This window comes from Lynx canadensis, chromosome B1 (genome assembly GCF_007474595.2).
Source record: "Lynx canadensis isolate LIC74 chromosome B1, mLynCan4.pri.v2, whole genome shotgun sequence".
Classification (NCBI taxonomy): domain Eukaryota; kingdom Metazoa; phylum Chordata; class Mammalia; order Carnivora; family Felidae; genus Lynx; species Lynx canadensis.
Window position 1 is genome coordinate 49,898,241 of NC_044306.2, and position 26,593 is coordinate 49,924,833.

General features: G+C 39.0%; 1 protein-coding gene across 3 annotated transcripts in view; it reads right to left on the reverse strand.

Annotated features, from left to right (window-relative positions):
* FBXO16 (F-box protein 16) overlaps window positions 1-26,593 on the reverse strand; it is a 56,280-nt gene that overhangs the window by 29,315 nt on the left and 372 nt on the right. For all 3 annotated transcript variants that reach the window (XM_030312679.1, XM_030312680.1, XM_030312681.1), the window contains exons 2-4: window positions 21,892-22,026; window positions 13,821-13,856; window positions 2,320-2,526 (exon numbers count right to left, since the gene is read on the reverse strand). In XM_030312679.1, the coding sequence (XP_030168539.1) occupies window positions 2,320-2,526; window positions 13,821-13,856; window positions 21,892-21,990 (342 nt within the window). In that variant the 5' untranslated portion in view covers window positions 21,991-22,026. The remainder of the gene's footprint in view (window positions 1-2,319; window positions 2,527-13,820; window positions 13,857-21,891; window positions 22,027-26,593) is intronic.

A 26,593-nucleotide genomic window follows, 5' to 3' on the forward strand; every position in this document is an offset into this window, starting at 1 on the left:
CGCTTTTTCAAGATTAAGTCATTAATAATTTTTGAGCACATACACACACAAAGGCAGAACACTATAATATTCATCCATCCATTTATCTAGCCCTCTCTTCCTCCTTCCATCTACCAAATACTGAGTTCCATTATGTTTAGCATTGTTTTCTGGGCTGAAGAGGAGACAAACAGGAGAGGGGAGGGCACAATTACAAGAAATAACAGGTTCAGGAGCTGGAAGAATGAAAAAGGGTAGAAAATCTGACAGAGCCCTGCAGGCAGGAACAGAAATCACATCTACTTTGTTCAATGCAGAAATGAAACAACAGCAACCTTAATCCCCATATGGTTCATTAACTCAGAATTCAGTGGAGAGGTGGGGTTTCGGAGGGATGAGATGAGGAGAAAAATATCTCAATTCTCACTCTTTCCCTCATTTTCCTTACATCTTGTTTTGAGCTGGGTATCAAGTTTTTCCCTCCCTCCCCCACTCACCGGGGGTAGATAAGGTTTTTGTATGTTTTGTTTTTGCTCTTTGGTGTTTTTTTTGCTTGTTTTTAAGGTAGACAGGAATGAGGCAAATTGAAGAGTAGGTAGGAGGGTAGGAGCTTTCAAAATTATCAGACCCTTCCTGCCTCCATCTTTTTAAACAACTCAAAGCTCATTTTAGTGCAATGACATTATTGTTTAAATCTAGCTGAAGAACAACTGCCTGTGTTTTCTTCACAGTCAGTACTGGGAAAAAAACATAATGCCAGGATCTTGTAAGATTGACATATGGTACACATATATGATAGGATTAGTGATTTCAAATAACATTTCCCTCAAATGAAAACAGTCTCAGTGTGCAAAATTTGAAAAATTCCAAGAAGTTTAAAGAAAAATAATACCCAGGGCACCTAGGTGGCTCAGTCAGTTAAGTGTCTCAATTTTGGCTCAGGTGGTGAACCCATGTGAGATTGAGTCCTAAGAAAGAGACTGTGCTGACATCCTGAAGCCTGCTTGGGATTCTTTCTCTGTCCTTCCCCCTGTGTGCTCGCTCTCTCTCTCTAAAAAAATAAATAAATAAATAAATAAATAAATAAATAAATAAATAAATAAAATAATCATTTAAAAAGAAAAACAATACCCATAACCCCATAAATCAGAGATTACCTTTATTAACAACCTGACAGTGTTCTTTTTTTTCCTAGGCATTGTGAAACAAAATTGGGAAACTCTATATACACAATTTTAAATTGTGTTTCTTCATTTTACATATTATTAGCATCTTTGTGTTTTGAAAACATGTTTTCTAATGTTCCCACAGTAATTCATCATATAGCTATATGATACTCTTTTTTTTAAAGTTTATTTATTTATTTTGAGGCGGGGGGCGGGGGGGTAGAGAGAGACTCCCAAGAAAGCCTGTTAGTGGAGAGCCCAATGAGGGGCTCAAACTCATGTGAGATCATGACCTGAGCCGAAATCAAGAGTCGGAGGCTTAAGTGACTGAGCCACTCAGGTGCCCCTAAATTGTGTATTTTCTTTAAAAGCTTCTGGGTATTATAGAATACTCACAAAGCTCTCCTTCCTTATGTTTTCTTTGAGTATTTTATGATTTCCTTTGATTTCATACCAATCTTTTATCCTACTAGAATACTTTTTTCAGATAGCTGCCCAATTGTCCTAACACCATTTATTAATTCATCTTTCTTACTGCATCCATCTTCTTAACTTTAAAAACTGAAGTTAACATGTTACACATATGTGAATGCATGGTGACTAGTAACTTCTAGTGTTACCAACCTCTATGGAAACACTTAATAAAATGGCTACTAGTTTATCTCATAAGTGACTGAAGTATACTTTAATACATGGTGGATTTACTTATAAAAAAACAGCAGCCCCTTTTCCAAGTCCGCTGGAAGCATGTCTACTCACTCTGAACTCTTACTCTCGTAGTCTTTGGTACATATCTCATTAGCACCTTATTTTGAGCTCTTCTGTTTATGAATGGTCTGTACCATACAATTTAGAATTTTATCCTAGTTGTATGCTATGCACTGTAAGACTATCCTGCTGATGAACCATTTCATATATGTGTATCTGTCTCCCCAACCAGCAGATACTATTCTGTGGATACTAATGATGTCTTACATTATTTTATATCTACTTTTGAGCACTAAATACAGAGTTAGGTACAAAGAAGATGGGGATTAATTCAAACTATATAGACTAAACATATTGACCATCTCATCTTATTTCTTGGTTTTGTGCATGTGTTTTTTTTTCTTCTCATTTTAGAGTTTTCTAGGCTATAACTATAAAATGTTGGACACTAATTCTTTGCCTTTACCTGTGCACAACGACAAAGGCTTCGGGGGTCCAGGAAAGAAAAGATGTATAAAGATAACACCCTTGGAAGCTTGGTAGTAAAATCCAGAGCTTCTGCTGGAATTTTTTCCTGAAGCTTTCGACAGCAGAACTTTTGCTGTGCCAGGGAGCAACGTTCTAACAGGCCTGTCAAGATTCTTCTCCGTTGAGAGTCTGTCCATTTGTCAAACTGGAAAAAAGAAACAAAAAACCCTCCAGGTTCAGTCTGATACCAGAGATTCATTAGAGGAAGAGAGAAGAATGGCAGAGAAAGTAAGTTTCATATTTTATTACTAATGAATAGCATGTACTTCTTCCCCTAATTAGTAAATTGATGTTTTGCCACTTACCTGTCCTTTCTCACATGTACAAGACCTGAGTGCATACACAGAAGTGCACTCGACCTCAGAACTTGCTGTTATATAAGATCAGTAAGTTGGGAGCTGGCCATATTTGTAAACTGAGAAAATATATACTTAAAGATACAATTTCAAGAGAAGGCACCTGGGCAGCCCCTTTCCCACCAGAGTTTCTATATTAGCTCATTAGTGCCAAACTCCAGGATCAGAAACAAAGCTTTGCACTCACAATTGGAGATAAGGTAAAATACGCAAATATCCCTGAGAAGGGGAGTATATTGGGTTAAAGCCCCAGTAATGTGTAAATGATTGACTGGAGAGAAAATGTCAATAAGAGGACCTGGAAAAAAGACTGCCAGAGACAGGAAGTAGATGCCAGAGTAATCTGGAGGCATGCCAAACAAAAGCTTTGGTTACTTCATAATTTTCCCCAGAGATAACCCTTAATCAGTTCCAAGATCAATGACTGATGAAAGGTAAGAATTTGAGGGCTGGCCAAAACCCAGAGAAAGGCTCTTATGGGAACATCTACCAATTGAATGAGTCCGTTTACCAGAGTCTAAATCTGTCTTTTTTTTCCTTAGCCCATTAGAGAAGAGAAATAGGAAAGTTTGGGGCTACCTGTATTCTGTATACTATTGCATTTCATGTATAGGTATTTATTACAGTCATCATAAAGTAATGAGAATTTTATAAGGAACTTTAGTTGTAATCATAAAATACACTAAAAAGGCATATAAAGCATGACAAATCAACTTCATTATAGTCATATGTATTTAATTGGCAAGAATACTTATTTTTTTAAAGTTAAAAAAATGCTTATTTATTTTGAGAGAGAATGCAAGCAGGTGAAGGGCAGAGAAAGAGGGAGAGAGAGAATCCCAAGCAGACTCCACACCAGCAGCACAAAGCCCGATGTGGGGCTTGATCTCATGAACCATGCAATCACAACCTGGACTGAAATCAAGAGTTGAAAGCTTACCCAACTGAGCCACCCAGGCACCCTGGCAAGAATACTTCTTAATCAAAAACTATTCACTATTATAGATCTATTTAATGACCCAGGAATCTCAGTTTGCAGACTATAATTCAAGGACGGGAGGGTGAATGTAATAAGCAAGATAGAGTCACTCCTGTCAAACAGTGACATAAGCAGTGAAGGGTGTTGCAGCTAAGACCAGATTTCACCCAAACCGGCACAGACTGGAAGTACTAAGAACTGATAAGAACCTGGAAGAACCAAGAGCTGATAATCACTAGAACCAGAAGAGGCCTGCAAAGGCCCAAGACTGATTAAACTTTCAAAAAAAATTTTTTTTTATGTTTATTTATTTTTGAGAGATATACAAAGCACAAGGAGGGCAGGGGCAGAGATAGAGGGAGACACAGAATCTGAAGCAGCTGAGCTGTCAGTGCAGAGCCTGACACGGGGCTCAAATTCACAAACTGTGAGATCATGACCTGAGCTGAAGTCGCACATTTAACCAACTGAGCCACCCACGCGCCCCAATTAAACTCCTTTCAAAAGGGGGGATTTCTACGGCAAACTGTCAGACTCTCCAGGCACTAACCCTTCAACTTCTGACCATATTTGAAAGGCAAATGCTGCCAAAGGCCCCTACTGATTGATCTTGAACATAACAGAGATTCCCACTTTTTGAACATAATAAGCAGTGTGAGCTGAGAGATGACCTAGACTGGACCGCGGCCTCACCCTAACTGTGCACTTAGGGACTGACTGACTTCACATTTGGTTCATTAATTTCTTGCCCCCTGTTGTATCTTCTTTGTTGGGTGACTTTGTATTATGCTTTGTTTTGTGTGACGTGTATGAAGCCAAGTTAAACGGGTAGTGAATTGTCATTGAGTTTGGAATCCTGACATTGTCAAGACACAACTCCTGTAGGGGCCTTTATGGTGTGCTCATGGCAGGGAAGAAAAAGCCCAAAACCTCAACTTACAAATAAATGAATAAAAATCTATTCGTGTGTGAGTGTTCCCTGATTTCTCCTATCCCTATTTCTGCACAATCCATATTTCCAACTCTCACGATACAGGACTTCTTTCCTTTTGGGATGGATTATTACATTGAAGAGAGGGAAGCCAGACCAGAATGACTGGGGCCAGGGGAAGGACCATGCCTGAGAAGCTGCATTGATCTATAAAATAAAGAACCAAAGGGGAAGTGTGAGGAGAAAGAAAAGCAGTAAGGTTTTGGCTTGTTGGGGGTTTGGGGGTTCAGACAGTCATTCATTGCCTTAGATAGCAATTAGAGAACGAGAGAGCTGAGGAATGAAGGAAGGTGTTAACTAGAAAACCACAGTACCAAAATGGAGTCACCTATGTTAAGGGCCCCACTTCAGCAAACCAAGATTTAATACCTAACCTAATTGCATATCATAAATTCCCCAGGAATATAACTTTAACCAGTCAACATGGAATTTCCCGGTTAGTACTAGGCAATTTACTGACGGATCCCTTCCATTCCACTTAGGAAGAAAACCTTGCCTAAGACAATGCATTCTTTGCTAGTAATTTTGTTTTTAGGCTCCCTCTCTACCTTTAAAAACCTTTCCTTTTCTACGGCTTGATGGAGCTCCTATCTGCTACATAGGATGCTGCCTGATTCACAAATTGTTCAATAAAGCCAATTTGATCTTTTAAATTACTCGGCTGAATTTCTGTTGTTTAACAAAAGGAGACCTGAGAAGTACTGCTATGAGTTTTAAACTGGTTCTGCTGTGATTTTCCTTTGAGACACAAAGTAAAAATTGGAATTCATTTTTAAAATGACTTATAGGCAGTGCTCTGTGGTTCTGTAGAAACTGAGCCACATGGGGACCCAGGATGATTATGGTTACAAAAAAATTTTTCATGAGATATTATTATCACTGCACAAAATCAGAAATAATCAAAAATGCCTAATAGAGGATGGCATTACAGATTGATGATGGGTTTGGTAATGAGACTATTGGAAGTCTTACTTCCAGTATTCTATTATTTCCAATACTCTTTGGAAATAAATCACTAAATTCCAGCTCCAACACTAACAACCTCTCAATTTCCTCATTTATACATTAGGAATAATTATATCTAAACGGTAGGGTTGTTGTGAGGATTAAATAATCTATGTATAAAATTCTTAATAGGATTTATGACTCATTATACATGGCAGCTTATTATAAAATATCAAAGTGATGTTAAAAATAATGAGTATGTGGGTTAAATCAGTGTAAAAAGAATATATATGCAAACAATTAAATTAAAAAGCATAAAATTATGTCTGTGCATTGGCAAGGATGGGAATTACATTTAGAATGACGGAGGTTAGCTCATCTACTTTCATTGCTGCCCACAAAAAGAGAATGAGCTCAGCTTGAATAACAGTGATTTAAAATGAATGTAAAAGAACACCAGGATTATAAAGTGCTGAAGAAATCTATAAAAGAAAACATTAAAACATTTTCCTCTGGAGATTAAAAAGATAATTACATTGGTTTCTCATTTATTTCCCTGATTATAATGGTCAAAGGTAATTTATATCTGGCGTTGATAGGTGTTTTTTTGCCTCGAGGGATTTTCCTTTCTAATTGTGTTTGTTTAGGCTAATACAAAATGAATTTGCATTCCTTGAACTCCTACCAATTGAAGGTGGGTTGATGACTCAGAAGAACAGTTGGGGGAAATCCCTTTGGAATTTAAAAGGTGCTAGGAATAATCCAAAAAGTAAATAATCCATGGAAGAGTTAATTGTCCAGGAATTCGATAATCTCCTTTCAAGTAAAAATACCCATAACATTGTAGCCAGGGATCCAATATGTGAAATTTGGGGAGTAGCTAGGACCATTCTTCCATCCTGTATCACACAGATGGTACCTCCCTTCACAGTTAGTTCCTTTGTTTACATTATATTACATTAAATCAATTATGTTACGTTATGTTCTATCACAATTATATTTTATAATTATTTTAATGCCTTTTTACAGGGCTTTCTGGACTTAACAGAATTGTGAAAATCCTATGTTTGGAGTAGTTGTTCCAAGGATCCTTAATGCAGTTGCAGGACATCAGGACAGTAGCTACAGCCATCAGTTTCCACTCACCTCACACAGACTGACAAAGAAAAGTTTACTGTGAGTGGGGGGACAAAATGAAGAAGGTTTGTTATTTTTGCTTATTGGTTATTTATCCCAATCTGGTTGAGTTTCTGAGTCCTGTTACCAAAAACTGACTTTCACAATTAAGGTATGGATACGTTATTATTCAAGAGTTTCATGGGGTGCCTGGGTGGCTCAGTTGGTTAAGTATCCAACTCTTGATCTCAGCCTAGGTCATGATCTCACAGTTTATAAGATTAAGCCCCATGTTGGGCTCTGTGTGGACAGGGCAAAACCTGCTTGGGATTCTTTCTCTCCCTCTCTCTCTCTCTGCCTGTCCCCCGCTTGTGCACCCACCCTCTCTCTCTCAAAATAAATAAATAAACTTTTAAAAAGTTTCAAACAGGTACATATACAATTAAACATGAAAATCCTCTGTAACTGCTCCTCCCCATCTAATCACATTCCATTCCCCAGAAATAACCACCATGCAATTCCACTTTAAGTTTATTTATATTTGAGAGAGAGAGAGAGAGAGAGAGAGAGAGAACGCATAAGTGAGCATAGCAGGGGAGGGGCAGAGAGAGAGAGAGGGAGACATAGAATCCAAAGCAGTCTCCAGGTTCTGAGCTGTCAGTGCAGAGCTGATGTGGGGCTGGAACCCATGAATCATGAGATCATGACCTCAGCTGAAATCGGACACTTAACCAACTGAGCCACCCAGGTACCCATCGCTGTGCATTTCTATGCATTTGCATACACTTATAGCTATCAATAAGGAAACACTTAAGTAAATTAGAGTATACCTATCCTGTGGGATACTGCTAAGCAGTTTAAAAAACAAACAGGGGGCACCTGGATGGCTCAGTTGGTTGAGCATCCAACTCTTGATTTTGGCTCAGTTCATGATCCTGGGATTGTGGGATCAAGCCCCTCATTGGGCTCTGTGCTGAGCATGGAATCTGCTTGAGAATCTCAATCTCTCTCTCTCTCTCTCTCTCTCTCTCCCCCTCATCCTTGGTCCCTCTCCCTTGTTCAGTCTTTCTCTCTCAAATAATATTTTAAAAAATAATAAAATAAAATAACAAACAAACAAGATATAGCCATAAATGACCTGATATTAATGAACCTGGAGCATATTGTTTTCTCATTCATTCATAGTATTTTCATTTTCTCATTTATCCATTCATTATAGCTATAGCATGATCTACATACTCAATTTACTACCAATACCATTTAGGTTGTTTCCAATACGAAAGAAAGAAAGACCAAAAAAACCCCAAAACAAACCAACTGCAATATTCCAAAACATGCCTTTTCATGCCCTGTGTGAATATTTCTCTAGTACAGAAACACAGAAGTGGAATTACAGGTTCAGAGGACATTTGCCTTTAAAACTTTAATTGATCCTGTCAAATTGTCTTTTAAAAGTCTTTACCATTTTACAGTCCCTCCAATTGTGTTTAAGCATATCCTCCTACTCTCCAATAAATCCTTACTTATATCAAGTATTATCTATCTCCTTAATTTTTGTCACATAGGCAAAGGGAGGGACTGGGAATCTCATTGTTTTAATTTGTATTTCTCTAATTTCAGTTTTTTGGCCATTTGTATATTTTTGTATATTTCTCATTCTTCTATTAGCTCATTATTCCATAGGAATATCTGTATTTTTCTTATTGATTTGTAGAAATGCTTTACAATCCTAGATATTAATCTTTACCTATCATGCAATTTACAAAATATTTTCTCCTGTTTCTCTTTTGAATTTCAGCTCTGATTACGGTTGTTGCCAGCAAATTAAAAGTGATGCCATATACTTTTTTCAAATTCTTTATAACACATTCTTTTTGTTTGTTTGTTTGTTTAGATTTTATTTTTAAGTAATCTTCACACCCAACATGGGGCTTGAATTTACAACCCTGAGATCAAGAGTCACATGCTCTACTGACTGAGTCAGCCAGGCTTCCCCCTATTATTTCTGTTAACAATGCAGAAGCCGAGAAAAAGTTTGAGATGCTTTCTTTTCAACCAAAATAGTTCTGTGTTTGTTTTGGAGAGTTGTTTTTCTTGGGAGGCAATTGCCTTTTCTAACAAGGATTGAAGGGCAGAGAAGATTTAAGACATAAAGGATTAAGTAGTAGCAGGGAGCAAGTAAAGTAGAAGAGGTTTGCAGTTTCTCTTAATTATTTTGTTTGTTACTATACAGAATATCAGATAAGACTATGCACTTATGTATGAACAAAAATGACATTCTATGGCCAAATATATTTTGGACTACTATTGGATAGGTTTTATATTATGTCTTACTTCACAATGACCAGATTATTTTAAATTTTTCTAATGTTTATTTATTTATTTTTGACGGGGGGCGGGGGGGGGAGAGAGAAGGAGGAAGGGAGGGAAGAGAGTGAGAGAGAGAACATGCACAAGCAGGGGAGGGGCAGAGAGAAAGGGAGACACAGAATCTGAAGCAGCCTCCAGGCTCCAAACTGTCAGCAAAGAGCCTGATGCGTGGCTCAAATGCATGAACCATATGACCATGACTTGTGCTGGAGTTGGACGCTTAACCAACTGAGCCACCTAGGCACCCCAGTCCAGATTATTTTAAAAAATGACTTTACTTCTAATACTAGATTGCGCTTTAAAACCAATATTTGATCCCTATAATGAAAAGCCCAAGTAATGCTAAGTATTACTTAGTGTGGAATCCAACTCAGGGCTCAATCCCACAACCCTGGGATTATGACCTGAGCTGAAATCAAGAGTCAGACGCTCAACCGACTGACCTGCCCAGGCACCGTGGCACTGCATTTCTTATGTTATCAGTCTCATGGTTTTCCTGAAACATAAACAAAAAAAAATCTAAAAACTAAAATGGAGATAGAAAATTAATAGGGCAAATTGGAAATAATCCCCTCAAACTCAATTCATGTGGCTTCTGTGGAGGTATATAGACTACCACATGACATAGTAAATTCAGGGTATAAGTTTGATGTTGGACAAAAGAGAAAAACCAGTAATTATCACTTATTCATTTAGAAAGTATTTATTAAATGTCTGGGCGTGTCAAGAAATATACAAAGAGCAAGATATAGAACTATGCCTTCCCTATATAAACTAGTCTATTGGAGAAGAGAGATAATTAGTGATCTTTGCAAATATAGTTCTATCAGCTATGGTAAAAGAAAAGAATAAACAAAATATTTTTAAAGGTTTAAAGACCTTGAATTTTATACAGGGTGATATTAAAAATACTTAACAACTGGCAATCCCACCAACCATTCAAAAGCTGGTCACACCAAACACTGGCTGAACTGGCCTTGGTTATATTAATTCAGGGATTTCCACTGGAATGATAGTGTAAAAACAGTTATTCTAAGTAAGTCTTTTTTTAAGTTGTTGGTGACAAGTATGAAGTTAGTTTTAAAATGTAAATAGGATATGAGAAAAACTCTGCTAGGTTTAAAATTTTGGTGTTTTTCACTTCTTAATTTTTAGCATATTTATAAAATTTTATTATTTTGAATAGGTAATACATTCATATGATTAAAAATATAAAAAGGTACAAAAGGCTATTCAGCTAAAGGAGTCCCTTCCACCTTGTCCCAGACTCATCCTTCTCCCTAGGGGAAACCAATGTTGCCTCTTTTCTTGTGTATCCTTCCAGATATACTATGTATATAAGTTTTAAAAATGTACTTAGGCTAATAAATATCCTAGACAGGAGCTTGTAGACCAACACAAAAAAGAATTGGTGACCAACTAAAACAAATAAGAACATTAAGACATAGTATTTATGTTAGTGCAATGGACTGAATGTTTGTAGCTCTCCAAAATTCATAGGTTGAAACCTAACCTACAAGGTGATGGTACTAGGAGGTGGGGCCTATGGGAGGTGATTAGGTCATGAGGATAAAGCCTTCATGAATGAGATTAGTGTCCTTAAAAAGGAGACCCCAGAGAGTTCTCTCCCCACTCCTGCCATGTGACGCTACAGTGAAAAGAAGGCCATCTATGAATCAAAAAGTGGGATCTTCCCAGACTGAATCTGCCCATGCCTTGATCTTGGACTTCCCAGCCTCTAGAACTATGAGAAATAAGCTTCTGCTGTTTATATGCTACCCAATCTATGTAATTTGTTATAGCAGCCCGAACTTTCCTAAGAACTTTAGGCTGTTATAGCAGGCTAAAACTTTCCATTTTCCTTAGGAAAATGAGTTTCAGTAACTCATAGGAAAGGGCATCCTGTCCAGTTACATTCTAGTCAGAGATGCTCTCTTAAGGAAAAAGTGTTAGCGGTATGCTTAAAAATGGGGTATTTCAAGTATATTACATATAACAAGAGTTAGAGAAATCTAAGGATAGTTTTTTGTTTTTTTTTTTAATTTTTTTTCAACGTTTATTTATTTTTGGGACAGAGAGAGACAGAGCATGAACGGGGGAGGGGCAAAGAGAGAGGGAGACACAGAATCGGAAGCAGGCTCCAGGCTCTGGGCCATCATCAGCCCAGGGCCCGACGCGGGGCTCGAACTCACGGACCGCGAGATCGTGACCTGGCTGAAGTCAGACGCTTAACCGACTGCGCCACCAAGGCGCCCCATTTTTTTAACATTTATTTATTTTTGAGACAGAGAGAGAGAAAGCATGAACAGGGGAGGGTCAGGGAGACACAGAATCTGAAACAGGCTCCAGGCTCTGAGCTGTCAGCACAGAGCCCGACGCGGGGCTCGAACCCACGGACCATGAGATCATGACCTGAGCTGAAGTCGGACGCTTAACCGACTAAGCCACCCAGGCGCCCGGATAGTTTTTTTTTTTTTTTTTTTAAGTAATCCTAATCTATTTTCTAAACTGAGATATAATTCACATGCCATAAAATTCAGCATTTTAAGTTTACAAGTCAGTGGCTTTTAGTGTATTCAGAAGGTTGTGTAGTCAACACTACTATCTATTTCCAGAACACTTTTTTTTTTGAGCAGCAGGCAAAAGTTTAACAGAGTATAAGATTAGAAAAGAAGAATAGTAGAAAAGCTCTCCTTATCGAGAGGGGATATTTGAAAGTGAATGCCCCTCTTTTCTTCTTAATGTGTATTTATTAATTTTGAGAGAGAGAGAAAGAGTGAGCACATGCAGAGGAAGGGCAGAGAGAGAGGGAAAGAGAGGATCCTCAGCAGGCTCTGCTATCAGTGGCAGAGTCCCATGTGGGGCTCAATCTCACAAACCCATGAGATCACCACTTGAGTTGAAATCAAGAGTTGGATGCCCAACCAACTGAGCCACCCAGGCGCCCCCAGAAGATCTTCATTATCTCCCCAAAGAAAGCCTGTACCCATTAGAGTCATTCCCCCAGCTCTTGGAAACCACTAATCTATTTTGTGTCTCTATGGATTTGCCTATTCTGGACATTTCACATAAATGGGATCATACAGTATGCGGCCTCTATGTCTGATTTTTTTCACTTAGCATATTATTATTTTAAAAAAATTTTTTCAATGTTTATTTATTTTTGAGGGGGGAGGTGGGGCAGAGACAGAGAGGAAGACACAGAATCCAAAGCAGGCTCCAGGGTCTGAGCTGTCAGCACAGAGCCCGATGTGGGGCTTGAACTCACAAACTACGGGATCATGACGTGAGCCAAAGTTGGATGCTTAACCAACTGAGCCACCCAGGTGCCCCTTACTTAGCATATTATTTTTAAGGTTCATCCATGTTGTAGCATGTATCATTACTTTATTCCTTTCTCTTACCTTTCAAAAAATTTAAAAATTTTCTTACCTTTAAAAAATTTTAGCAAAATAAATGTAACATAAAATTTACCATTTTAACCACTTTTAAGTGTACTGTTCTGTGGCATTAAGTACATTTACACTGTTGTGTGACCATCACCACCATCCATCTGCAGAACTTTTTCATCTTCCCAAACTGAAACTCTGTACTTGTTAAATAATAAGTCCTCATCCCTTGGTAATCTCTATTCTACTTGCTGTCTCCATGAATTTGACTACTCTAGGTACCTTATATAAGTGGAATCAATACAATAGTTGTCCTTTTGTGTCTGGCTTCTTTCACTTAGCATATTGCCTTCAAAGTTCATCCATGTGGTAGCAGGTATCAGGATTTCCTTCCCTTTTAAGGCTGAATAATAGTCTACCATAGAATAGATCACATTTTGGGGCACCTGGGTGGCTCAGTCAGTTAAGCATATGACTTTGGCTCAGGTCATGATCTCACGGTTTGTGGGTTTGAGTCCCACATCGGACTCTGTGCTGACAGCTCAGAGCCTGGTGCCTACTTAGGATTCTATGTCTCCCTCTCTCCCTGCTCCTCTCCCCACTCATGCTCTGTCTCTCTCTCTCTCAAAAATAAATAAACATTTAAAATAAGTTAAAAAAAAAAGAATAGACCACATTTTGTTTATCTATTCATCAGTTAATGGATATTTGGGTATTTATACTCTGACTATTAGGAATAATACTGCTATTAACATTCATGTACACATTTTGGCATGACTGTATGCTTTCAGTTCTCTTGGGTGGTAGAGACAGGTGGGGCTCAGAGAGGAATCTGATGAGTAGTAAACACTGCTTAGAGATTGATCATGACCCAGGGAAGGACAATGACCACTGGGACTCTGTGTCTCCCTTGAGGAAAGGGTGAGAAAGTTTTCAGTTGTGTAAAGAATAGTGGTACCTTGTTAAATAAAAGCATAAAGTTGTTACAGCTTTCCTTTGGAAATTTAAATAGAGGCAGAAGGGTGTAGATGGATGCTAAGCAGCTCAATGGATGAACCGTGCTGATTACTAAGTGGTCGTCTCATATCCCAACTCACCTTTCTGAACGCTGTTTTGTGAGAGATGGAACCCTACTTCATGAGTGTAGAACCCTAACCGATTCACACAGATGGTACCAGTTAAATTTCTCAGGCAATAAGTGTTCAGTTATGTTTATGTTCAAACTGAATTCTTTGGGCTCTATGATAATGTGACATAACATAACATTGAAGTAACTATATTTTGAATGGTTACCCATTTTCCAAGCAGAGCTCTTCTTTCTTCAAATACCTGCAATAAATAAAAAAGAATGGAATGGTTTTATATTTCATGGTTCAAAATACCCATTGTAAGAAAGACATCATTAAAGTATCAATAAATAAAAATTGACAGTCTTTTGACTGTACCAACTGAGTATAAAAAGACAGATTTCATTCCTGAGAGGGTACTTTACTTATTTTTAACTTGGGGAAGGTATCATTTTTTTCAGTTTATCCATGGGGAATAATTCATCTTAAAGAAAAAGTAATCCTTTTTTTAAAGGCAAGAAATAAGAAAAGAATGGAATTGTAAAGTGAAATCAATTTTAGAATTTGAAAAGAGATGAAAGACCTGATAAAGGAAAAACAGGAAAATGGAGATCCTCCCCCAAATATCAACCGTACGAGAACCTGTGAAATTTATGAATGAGCAGCTCTGTTTTTATATCTTGGTATGTACACCCCTCAGTGGGTGTACCTGCACTGAAATGTCTGTGGGCTTAGAAATGTGTTTATGTACACCTCTGGACATACAAGTCAGTGTTTATCTGTATAGGTTTGTTATTATAGACTATTTAGGACAGAAACCACGTCTGATCCATTTTTTACATTTCCAGTACAGAGTGCAAAGCATATTACAGATACTCAGATACTTGTGTTTGCTGGATAATGAATATCCTTATGGATGTATCAGTGCAATGTGGATGGATTTATATATTAGCGCAGAGGTGTTTTTCTGAGCATCAGTCATGTGTGTATTGTTTTTTTTAAATTTAATCAATTTATTTAAATTCAAATGAGTTAACATACAGTGTAGTATTGGTTTCAGGAGTCATGTGTGCATTAGAATGAATGAGGGAAGGAGACTGATGTGAGAATGTGTGGCAGAGGAGGGTGTTATGAAGACAGGAAGTAAGGGAGAGTCATGAGCAGACATGAATGTCTCTCTCACTCCTACACACACCCCCACTGGCAGCTTTCAAAATTGGGATTGATGTTTCTCCCTTCCTCTTAGCACTGCCTAGATTTTCCAGCCCTGTAAGAATGTTCCCCCTTGGAGAGAAGCTAAGGCCTATTTCTTCCCTTTTTGCGGAGGAGGGTGAGGAGCTGGTTTTATGTTCTAACAGATAATGCTTTCCTTCCTTTTTTAGACTCTCAAACTCTAGTTTCAAAGGGCATAGGAAAATAAGAATTGAAATATTCGGTCCAACAGCAACCTCATGGCCTGTGAAACATCGGTTTTGCTCCTGGCCAGAAGATCTCACACATCGCAGGTAAACACTTTTCGCACATTAAAGAAGAAGAAAAAGAATGCCTTTCTCCCCTTCCCCCTGTTAACTGTCACCTGAGCTATTAGGACTCTCAAATAATGGCAACAGATAAACTCAGGATTTCTAGATGAAAACAGAAGAGAACCTATAGAATACAGAAGATTTAAAAATCTGGATTCAAATATTTCCTGGACTCTCGCCCTCTATCTAACCAAAGCCTGTCAATCATCTCTCGCCCAATCCAAGTCACCAGCACCAGCACTTCTCTGATATCTAGGGATCTGGCTCCTCTCAACTCATATTCCACTTACAGCCCACACTCCACTTGGGGTTTATAGGGTTTGCTATGGCTGTCTAGTTGCTTCCAGTCATTTTATGTTCCCATGTGGATTACAGATTTCTCTATAATCTGTATGGGTTGCATGGCAGGCCCTCAACGAGCATCTGCTGATTGAACAACAATAAAAAAGCTTCAAAAGTCATAGAATTTTAGAGCTAAAAGGAATCCCTAAGAGCTTTTCATTTCCTTATGTTAGAGAGGACAAGCAGAGGCCTGAAGGATTACATTTATAATTTTTTAAGAATCACTGGTTCCAGTCTGTCTGTTCAGCTCAACTCTGTACTGGGTTCCTCACTAAACCTTGGTCTCCCCTGTCCTGACTCCCAGCCCTATTTTCACAATGAACTGCTGCCCATACTTGGGCCTTACAGTGGGAATAAGAAAAGGTTAGATTCCAAGACCACAACCTCCTTTCAAAAGGAGGATGAGATGACCATCATGGTGCCCAATGACAATACGGGGCATTTGGAAACAAAGGGGCACTGACTTGAAGGGGAGAGAAGAGTCAGCAAGAAGGTAGGAGGAAAGGAATGGGGTGGGAGGTGGGGAGTGTCACTCAGGCTAAAACAATAGTCTTTAGAGGGCCAATGACCAAGTCTAAGCGGGTCCAAGCAAATCCAGTTCTTACCAAAGGCATCTAGACCCAAGTAGAAACTGATGGGAATGAGTGGGGAGAGGAAAACCACTAGACAAGCTCAGATATGGTTCTTGTTCTACCCTTGCAAGAGATATAATTTGGGACATGCTATTTGTCAGGTCCTCGGTCAGACTCAGAATTTTATACTCTCTGGTTTGGAGCAAGTCTTCATTCCCAAGATTTGCAATCAGGTTCATCGTCTTAAAGAGCTGGAAAACAAAGTATTGACTCAAAATAGAAATATTAAAATGGATCTTCTTTCCTCGCAGAACACTGCAGTCTGTTTATATCACAGTTTACTCAGAGCCTGCTGTTAAGTCAAAATCCTACGGTTGTATTTTAGTCTGTTGACACTGAAGTTACATATTTCACCATGTGACATCATTACAGCGTAGGAGTAAGACATTTAGGGGCTCCTAAATTATGACTGATTGATGGCAACTAGGTGTTTTTCTCAGAACACCCTTTTAACATGTACTGTACTACATTTGTAAACCGTACTTGAAAAGAAATGTTGGTTACTTTCAATTAAAACGCTAGATGGTGGAGCGCCTGGGTAGCTCAGTCTGTTAAGCATCTGACTCTTGGTTTCAGCTTTGCCTCATATTGGGTTCTGCACAGACAGTGCAGAACCCATTTGGCATTCTCTCTCTCCTCTCTATCTCTGCCCCTCCCCTGGCTTGCTCTCTCTCTCTCTCTCTCTCTCTCTCTCTCTCAAAAATAAATTAAATGAACTTAAAAAAAAAAAAAAGAAAATTAAAAAAAAACACTAGATGGCAAAGAAATGTGTATGTTTAAAACATTCTTCCTCTCAAAAATCATAATGCCTAAATTAATTTGAAATCTGTTACATTTGCCTATGCTGATCATGCTATTTTTTAGACACACAAATTAGAATTCAATCTCTCTGCTTAAAGTCTGCTGTGAAGTTAAAATCCCGTGACCCAATGAGCACCAAGTGTTGTATGGAAGTGTTGAATCACTATATTGTACCCCTGAAACTAATATTACACTTATGTTAACTAACCGGAATTTAAATAAAAACTTAAAAAAAGTCTATGATCCTGTTTCAGTCTGAAATAGTTATGTCTTTTACATTTTACTACAGAATTGAAGAAAGACAAAATTAAATCAAAAACAGAAAATAGGACCTCAAAATTACAGTGGTCATTGATGACAAATGCCCTGTTTTAGAAGTGTAGAGGGGCACCTGGATGGCTCAGTGGGTTAAGCGTCTGATTTTTGGTTTTGGCTCAGGTCATGAACTCATGGTTTGTGGGATCAAGCCCGGTGCTGGGCTCTGCACTGACAGCGTAGAGCCTGCTTGGGTTTCTCTCTCTCCCTTTCTCTTTCTGCCCCTCCCCTGCTCATGCTTTCTCCATCTCTCAAAATAAATAAACATTAAAAAAAAAAAAAAGAATTTCTTTCCTTGAAATTATTGTGTGGACACCTTCTGGCCAGCTGTATCCTTGGTATCTGTTTTTTAATACCTTTTGCACAGTTAGAATGTTAGATCTGGAAGCAACCTCCAAGGTAATCTGGTCGAACATACTCATTTTATTTTTTATTTTTTTTTGAACATACTCATTTTATAAAGGATGATGGTAAAACCCAGAGAAAGTAAGTGACTTATTCAAGTCATGCAGGAAATTATCAGTGATCTGAAACCAGAATTTCCAATTCACAGAGTTACTGTTCTTTATTTTTATTTACATAATTTTAAAATTGTTTTAAGATTTGTAATTTTATTGCACTATGTAAAGCAAAAAATGAAAGCTTTCATTTTACAGGACCACCTCCCCCAGTGCCATCCACCTCTTTGGGGGAAACGACTATTAATAGTTTGGTATACCCATATACAAATTTTATGTGTGTGTCTATGCACATTTATATAAATAGATACATATGTGTATATACACATGCAAAGATTTAAAAAAATAATTTTACTCCAAACTAAAATCTAACTAAACCGAAAAGTAATTTGTGGTAAAAAAATGAGAGCTCTAAAGAACAAAATAAATATTATCTCTAGAAATTATCATTTCTAGACAAAAGCTTTTCAAAGACCAAGATAAGACAATGTAATGCTTGCTGTGATGTACTGCCCTCGGTTTATTCCACCTGTTGGGGAGTGCTGCTGGCTGTTAACCATGAGGTTGAGAGCTCTGCTTTGTCCAAGGTCAGGCTCTTCCATGGGGCAGCTAGCATCTACTGAATGGTCGGTGTAGAAGTGTATGTATGTGATTTCTACACCCAGTGTGGGACTCCAACTCATGACCCTAAGATCAAGGGTAGGATGCTCCACTGACTGAGCCAGCTAGGCACTCCAGTATGGAAGTATAAAGGCTGGTGGCTACAGTGCCAGGCCTCAAACTTGCAACCTTCTCTCCCTTCTCCTCCCTTTCCCCCCTCACCTACCTCTACTCCTTTCCCTTCCTTAGTGCTGATCCAGAAAGCCTTCCACAGTGGATGCTCTATATGCTATACCAGAGTCTGCTTCTCTAGTAAACCAACCTGCAACAGGCAATCAGGCAACTAAGATACTTTTTTTCTCCATAGCTGCTAAATCGATCAAGACTTCCAATTTTTCAAAGAAAATTTCTGAAAATCAAGGCATCCAACAAATATGTATTTCAATTCAAGTCACTTTTTCACATATGTGTAAAATCTTCACAATTCTATGTGGAAACAGATTTCAAATCTAAACATTGAACTTTTAGGGGGGAAAGCAGAGAAGCTGTTATATAAACTGTTGGAAAGTTAAGAACATTTACAAACAGGTGCTCAATAAACAGTTGTTGAGCTGAATAAAAAATACTCCCAATAGACTTGTGTTCATGGCCAGATGAAGTCTGGATTTCTCTCTCTCATTCTCTGCCTTCCTTTTGTTTCTCCTGGTCCCTCCTTTTATTCTATGTCTCATTCTTCTTTCCTCACTTTTTTAAAAAATATTTTTCCTTTTCAGTCTCTCTCCCTTTTATTTCTCACTGTTCTGATTGCTGTGCTGGCTGCTTATCTGTCTCCCAAAGTCACTCAGGTTTCACACCAGAAGAGTAGAAACAGGAAAGTACTGAACAGGAGGGGTAAGGACTGAAGCTCTTGCTTTGCCAGAGTGATTAGCACATCAGTTAGGTTTAGAGGGCAAGGGTCAAATCCAGACTAAGAAAGGAGAGATTTAGGCACTAGAAGGCAAGAGAGTCAGTTGAAGGAGGTCCCAGGGAGGATGACCGAATTCTGACTCCATCTTTTGTGCTTCAGGAATGTTATCAGGCACTGGAAATACAGAGAGAGAAGACAGAATCTCAACTCAACACATTGCAGTTGAGTGGGAAAGTTGGTAAACAGTGATGAGAGCAAAGAAAAGCAAGCAGGAGAAGGCTTTCCAGAGAAAATCGTATTGGAGTTAGTGCTTAGAGGGGGCAACAATGGTTCATCTGGAGGCCACTTAGTTAGCCTGGACATAGGATGGGAGGAAGCAGTGGCAGGGGTAGGAACTGAGAGTTTGGATGAGGTCAACTTAAGAAAGATCCTCAATGCTATGTGTAGGGGTTTGGAATTTACTCTTTGGAGCAGGGTGTGTTATCAGTTTTACACAATAGGATTAGCTTGGTATTTTACTTTAAAATTTTATTTATGTTTATTTTAATTTTTTTAGTTTGGTATTTTAGAAAAATCATCCTGGGACCAGTGCAGAAGATGGACTGGTAGCACTAGAGGGAGTGAAGCCAGTTAGGGGTTACAGCACTGCATCAGGCAAAGGGTGATGAGAGTGTAAACTGACAAGGTGAAGCTGGAGGCATATAGATGAATAATGGAGAGAGGCCTGGATGAAAAGGAAGTCTCCTAGAACTTGAAAATGAATTGGATATGGAAATGAGGGGGTGCTGGAAGACATACCTCCCTGGGCCTCCCTCTCATACTCCTAAATGTGTTGGAATACTGAGAGTCATTGCTCTTTCCTTGGGCCATTTCTCCAAGTTATGTTTGGAGCAAGGCAACTTTGAGTAATGAGGTACTGTCTCCTTTTGGGACCAAGAGCAGACTTGCTTACTGCTTACTACAAAAGCAATGGATTCCTTCCAAACTAGTACAGCCACTCTGGAAAACAGTATAGAGGTTCCTCAAAAAATTAAAAACAGAACTACCCTCTGACCTAGCAACTGCACTACTAGGTATTTATCCAAAGGATACAAAAATGCTGATTAAAAGGGGCACATGACCCCAATGTTTATAGCAGTGCTATCAATGATAGCCAAAGTATGGAAAGAGCCCAAATGTCCATTGACTGATAAATGAATAAAGAAGATGTGGTATATACATATACAACAGAATATTACTTGGTGATCAAAAAGAATGAAATCTTGGCATTTGCAACAATATAGATGGAATGAGAGTGTATTATGCTAAGTGAGATAAGTCAGAGAAAGACATATCATATGATTTCACTCATATAAGGAACGTAAGAAACAAAACAGATGAACATAAGGGAAGGGAAGCAAAAATAAGACAAAAACAGGGAGACAACCCATAAGAGACTCTTAAATACAGAGAACAAACTAAGGGTTGCTGGTGGGGTGTTGGGTGGGGGGATGGCTAAATGGGTGATGGGCATTAAGGAGGGCACTTGGGATGAGCACTGGATGTTATATGTAAGTGATGAATCACTAAATTCTATTCCTGAAATCATTATTACACTATATGTTAACTAACTTGGATCAAAAAAAAAAAAAAAAAGAAAGAAAGAAAAGCAGTGGGTTTACTGTTCCTCAGTAAGGGTTTGTGCTACAAATCCATGGTGTGTAGTATTTTTCTGGGCCTTCTATAGCATTCTTGTGGGACAAGGTGGGCAAGAAACAATGCAAACATGATGCTACAGCTGCTTGCTGCACTGTGAGTAACGAAGTTCTTTGTCTCTCCAAGAATCTTGTGTTTTACTATGAAACAGTAATGTCTTCTATGCCATCAATAACAGGCTAAGTTATGAGCTTGTAAATTGGGGAAAACCAACCCAGAGCTGGCAGGGAGAAGGATGATTTCTGGCTCGAGTGACTTGGTGTAAAGTGATGCCTTTTACCAGGAGGAGGAACTGGTGTGTAGGAGCAAGATAATGAAGTCAGTTTTATTGATGTTGATTGTATTTTACTGCCAATGAGGTGTGGTCCTTGGAATAGGTATTGATAATAGGAGCTCACAGGCCTGTTGGTAAATTCTGCCTCCAACTGAAGCAGGATGGAAATCCCCAGAGGCTGGCCAATCTCACACCCCAGCATGATACTCAGCTTCCCATCTCTGCAATCCTTTGGTGTATTCTACTCGTGCTTCCCCAGAATGCAGATAAGAAAGAAACTTTTTAGGAGAAGCCTAGTAATGTGAGTCATCAGTTGAGATTTACTCATTTTATTTATTTGGTTAAATGTCCACCATTATCCAGTAACCGCAACTATAGCAAGAAAATCTTTTTGGGGAACTCCTCACAGAGTACCCTCTTCTCTCTCATTCCTGGCTATTCCAGCAGAGAACCAGTGATGGGAGAAAAAAGGCACTTGGGATGAGAGAGAGAGGAGCAGCGACAGTAGAGGAAAGAGCAAATCTAAGACATTTTCATCATGGGCAAAGATTCTGTCTACAACCAGCTTTGCCCATATAGCAAGAGCTCAATAAAAGCTTTTGGAAAAAATCCTACATCTGTCTTTTATTTTAACCCATTACACAATCCTAAACAATTCCTGCTCACATTTTGATAACTAACATTTTATCCCCCCCCCCCCCCCCAACCTTAAGGCATGGATTCATTGATAAAATAGCTCTGGTCACTTACCCGGTCATTCAAAAGCTGATGGTTTAGGGGTGTCCAGGTACTCATCTTTGTCTGCATTTTGGGGCCATCTATGCTTTTTGGAGGTGCAAATGCCATCATGAAATAACTGAATACTTTCCATAAGAAAAACCATACCTATCAGAAGAAATGAATCATATAATCTTCAGAATATGAAAAATACTAATACCATACCATCTTTTAGTATGTTGAAAGAGGGAAATGGGGGGAAGAACATTTACTGGGATCATTTTACATGTCAAGCACTTTACATGCATGCTTAATTAAAGCTCACAACAATCTGGTGAGGTTGTAGGTTTTATCCCATTTTACACATGAAGAAAATGAGGCTCACCGAAGTTACACACCCTGCCAAAGTTTACAGAAGCAGGAACTGCTGGAACTAGAAATCAGATCAGGTCTGTTTAAAATCATTCCCAGGTAAAAATATACCCCATTTGCCAGAAAGAAGTATTTTAACTTATAAAACCATAGTGCAGTATAAAGCACTCCATCTTTGCCCCTGTGTCTTTCTTCCTCTCCTCCTTCTGATCTCTAAGTAACAAGGGTTCTAGCTTGACACCATATTTAAGAAGTAGAATGGTGTAAGGGCACCTAGGTGGTGCAGTCAGTTAAGTGTCTGACTCTTGCTTTTGGCTCAGGTCATGATCCCAGGGTTGTGGGATCAAGCCCTGTGTCAGGTTCTGCGCTGAGTGTGGAGCCTGCCTGGGATTCTCTCTCATTCTCTCTCTCTGCCCCTCCCTGCTTATGTGCACTTTCTCTCCCTCTCTCTCTCAAAATAAATAAATTAAAAAAAAAAGGAGAATGGTATAACGGACAAAGCCAAGCCTTTAGAGATGGACAGATTTGGGTTGGAAAATGTACTATTTTTAGATGCCCCGTATATGTCTGCCTTCATTTGATTAAAACCCTTTAGGGGTGCCTGGGTGGCTCGGTTGGTTGAGTGGCCGGCTTCGGCTCAGGTCATGATCTCACGGTTTGTGAGTTTGAGCCCCATGTCGGGGTCCCTGCTGACAGCTCGGAGCCTGGAGCCTGTTTCGGATTCTGTGTCTCCCTCTCTCTCTGCTCCTCCCCTGCTCATGCTCTGTCTCTCTCAAAAATAAATAAACATTAAAAAAATTAAAAAAGAAAACAAACCCTTTAATTTCCATGAAGAATTACTTTCTTCTCATTGTTTAGAGTCTGCTGGGTTGGTTCATCAAGGTGGCTTCCCCTTTCCCAGGCAAGATGGGGTCATAAGACCAAGCTAGGCCAGCTGGGCTAGACTGGTGCTAGTTCATCCTTACCTAACAACTGAAGGGTTGTTCACAATAGCACTGATATTCTGTTAATTTGCTCCCACTGCCTCACCCCTCAGAAGCCCCCTGTCTTTTCTTGTCCATTTTGTGAGCCACCTGATATTCTTGCAATAAATTTCCTCTTTCACTTATTTGCTTCATTGAAAATATTACATTTGCTTACATTAAAAAATTACAAAACTTTTTACCTCATACAAGTTTGATCCTGGCTCTAAAACCTACTAGCTGTATAACTTTTTACAAGTTATTCGATCTATCTGAGCATGTCATAAAAAATGTTTATTTATTTATTTTGAGAGACAGAGAGAGAAGGGTAGGGGCAGAGAGAGGGAGAGAGAGGATCCCAAGCAGGGTCTGCACTGTCAGTGCAGAGCCCAACTTGGGGCGTGAACTCATGAACCATGAGATCATGACTTGAGCAGATATTAAGAGTTGGATGCTTAACTGCATGAGCCACACAGGGACCCCCAATCTATGTGAGCATTTAATCTATCTACATCTACCATCAACCACTGTTTTGAAGATTAAACTGGTCCAGCAGAGTGTCTGACAGATGAGCGGTCTCAAGAAGTGGTAGCTTCCTTGCAACATTTCTTAGAACTTCCTGTCATTTACAGAGTGTCTCGAAACCCATTAGAGAGCCATAGCAAAATATTTTAAGGTGGAAACCATTTGAAGCAGACTGATGGTAGTTTCAATATATATCCTCAGTGTTTCTGTTTGCTTCTGCCTTCCTTGTTCTTTAAAGATGGGTTGCATATTAAAAAGCAGTAGACGGGGCGCCTGGGTGGCGCAGTCGGTTGAGCGTCCGACTTCAGCCAGGTCACGATCTCGCGGTCCGTGAGTTCGAGCCCCGCGTCGGGCTCTGGGCTGATGGCTCAGAGCCTGGAGCCTGTTTCCGACTCTGTGTCTCCCTCTCTCTCTGCCCCTCCCCCGTTCATGCTCTGTCTCTCTCTGTCCCAAAAATAAATAAACGTTGAAAAAAAAAAATTAAAAAAAAAAAAAGCAGTAGTGACTGAGGAAGCTAGGGCTTGCGTGCCTGATTTATGGGCTCCAAAAATTATTCTACGGTAGCAAAGGCTGGACAATTTGGACAATTAAAAAAAAAAACATTACTTTTCAGCTGAGATGGGGCTCCCCCAAATGCTAGATCTGAAATCTTTGAGGTTTTCACTCGACAGGTAATATTCTCTCTTAGGGTTGAGTTATAGCTGAAGAGAAAGCCAATATTTTAAAACCACAAGGTCATCATTACACAATTCCTTCTTGGCAGTAGCCTACTGCCACCATACCACTGATATAAAGAGGACCCAGATCAGCACTCACGTTCTTCCCTACCTCTAACAGCTAATTATCTGAGTCACACATGTTTAGCCAAATTGCAAAAGGTATAGGAAATTATTTCATTACAGTATTATTAATTGGCAGCTATAAAAGTACGTGAGTGGGCAAATTATAGATACAAAGCATGGTCTCGGAGCCTAGATCCACCCAGTTAAAAATTACATATTTCTTTTTGTATTGTTCTTATTTATGTCTGACCTTTTTTCTCTTTAAACCAGTTGTTATTTTTAATCTTTTTTTTTGAGGGCCATAAAGATATTTGAGAATATAATAACAGCTAGGAATCCTTTCTGTAGAAAAATGCACATGAATATAACATTTTGCTTACCCCAGGTGAAAAATTCCTGCTGTAAGCTGAGAACTTTCCAGTTTGTATAGGAAACAAGCTAGGTACAATTTCTGAATTAGGGCAAAGTAACTTCTCTTGGGCCTCCCTAAGGCCCTGCACTGGCTATTCTCTTTTTCCTGGTGCCTAACAGCTAGAAATTATTTAAATTAGCTTCTCTTCAATTAACTTGGCTTTAAGGAGATAGGTCTGGCCAGGAGAAACAGCCCTCTTGGTAATACAGTTCTGCTGAAGCATTCAAATAGGGTTGTCCTGCCCTTGCCTTCATCATTATCCTTTTGTGTTTTTTTCCTCCTCCTTCCATTCCAGATTGGCAGCATACATATCTGCATGCATACACATGTTCATGGTATAAACACTCAGTACTATTACAATGACAGACACTTGTATATAACATGCACAAGAAATAACTATCCCCACTCTTTCAGCAAGACAAAGCAAGTTGTCTTCCTCTCCTTACACATATAAAGCTTGCTGTTGTGTGTGTGTGTGTGTGTGTGTGTGTGACCTCTTTCCACCTTAATTGCTATCCTGGAATGCTGACCTTTAAGTTTTCTTTGAATAAAAAGGAAGATAGAGGGTCTTTGGCCCTAACCCCCAATGTATGGTATGGTTCTAGTTCCATGTCCAACAGCAAGGATGGGTCCTCTGGTAAAGTTACAGTGGTCACAAATCTCCAATCCCATTTTCTGAGCCATTCTTCACACTGTCACCATTATTCAATTATACTAAGGACCTATTAGCCCTAAGTTAGGGGGTACAAAGATAAGAGTCTCTGCTTTAATATACCATGCAATCTACTGTCAGAAAGGGTTGCTTTTTTGTTTTATTTTTTATAAATAAAAATTGTATGTAATTAAGATGTACAACTTAATGTTTTGGTGTATGTATATATTGTGAAATGATTACAAAGTATTATTCATCCATCATCTCCCATAGCTACCATTTGTGTGTGTGTGTGCGTGTGTGTGTGTGGTGAGAACACTTGAGATCTACTCAGTAGGTTTCAAGTATAAAACATTATTATTAATTATAGTCACCATGCTGGACATTAGATCTCCAGAACTTACTCATCTTATAACTGAAAGTTTGTACCCTTTGATCAATGTTTCCCCATTTTCCCCATCCCCCAGCCTCTGGTAACCACCATTCTACTAATGGAAGTATTTTTTGAAGGACCAGTTGATTGTGTCACTTTTCAGCTCAAAAACCTTCAGAGGCTCTCTGAGGGCTACAGCATAACCAGACTCCTTAGCATGGAAGTCTAGGTCCACGAAGAATTTACCTCAATTGACCTTTTCAGCCTCATCTCCCAGCCCCTCACACCATGCACTATCCACCCAGACACACTGAACTTTGGTACAAAACAACTAGTACAAAATTCTGAGGCTTCTTGGCTCATGTCATTTTCTTACATTGCTCACCTGAATCTGAATTCCAGTACTACATAATTGGTACTCAAATATTTGTTAAATCAACTGAATGAATACAATAGTGGGGAAGCAGTTTAAAGACGAAAACTAATAGGAATGTAGGATAAAACTCAGAACATTATGAGTTGAGCACTGGAATTATACTCAAGGTTATCGGATTTTTATTTGGAATACACAGAGAATTAGATTGAGTTTCTCTGCCAACACACAACTCATTGTGCACTGCAGTATCATCAGAGAAGATCTCAGATGGTATCAGGAAA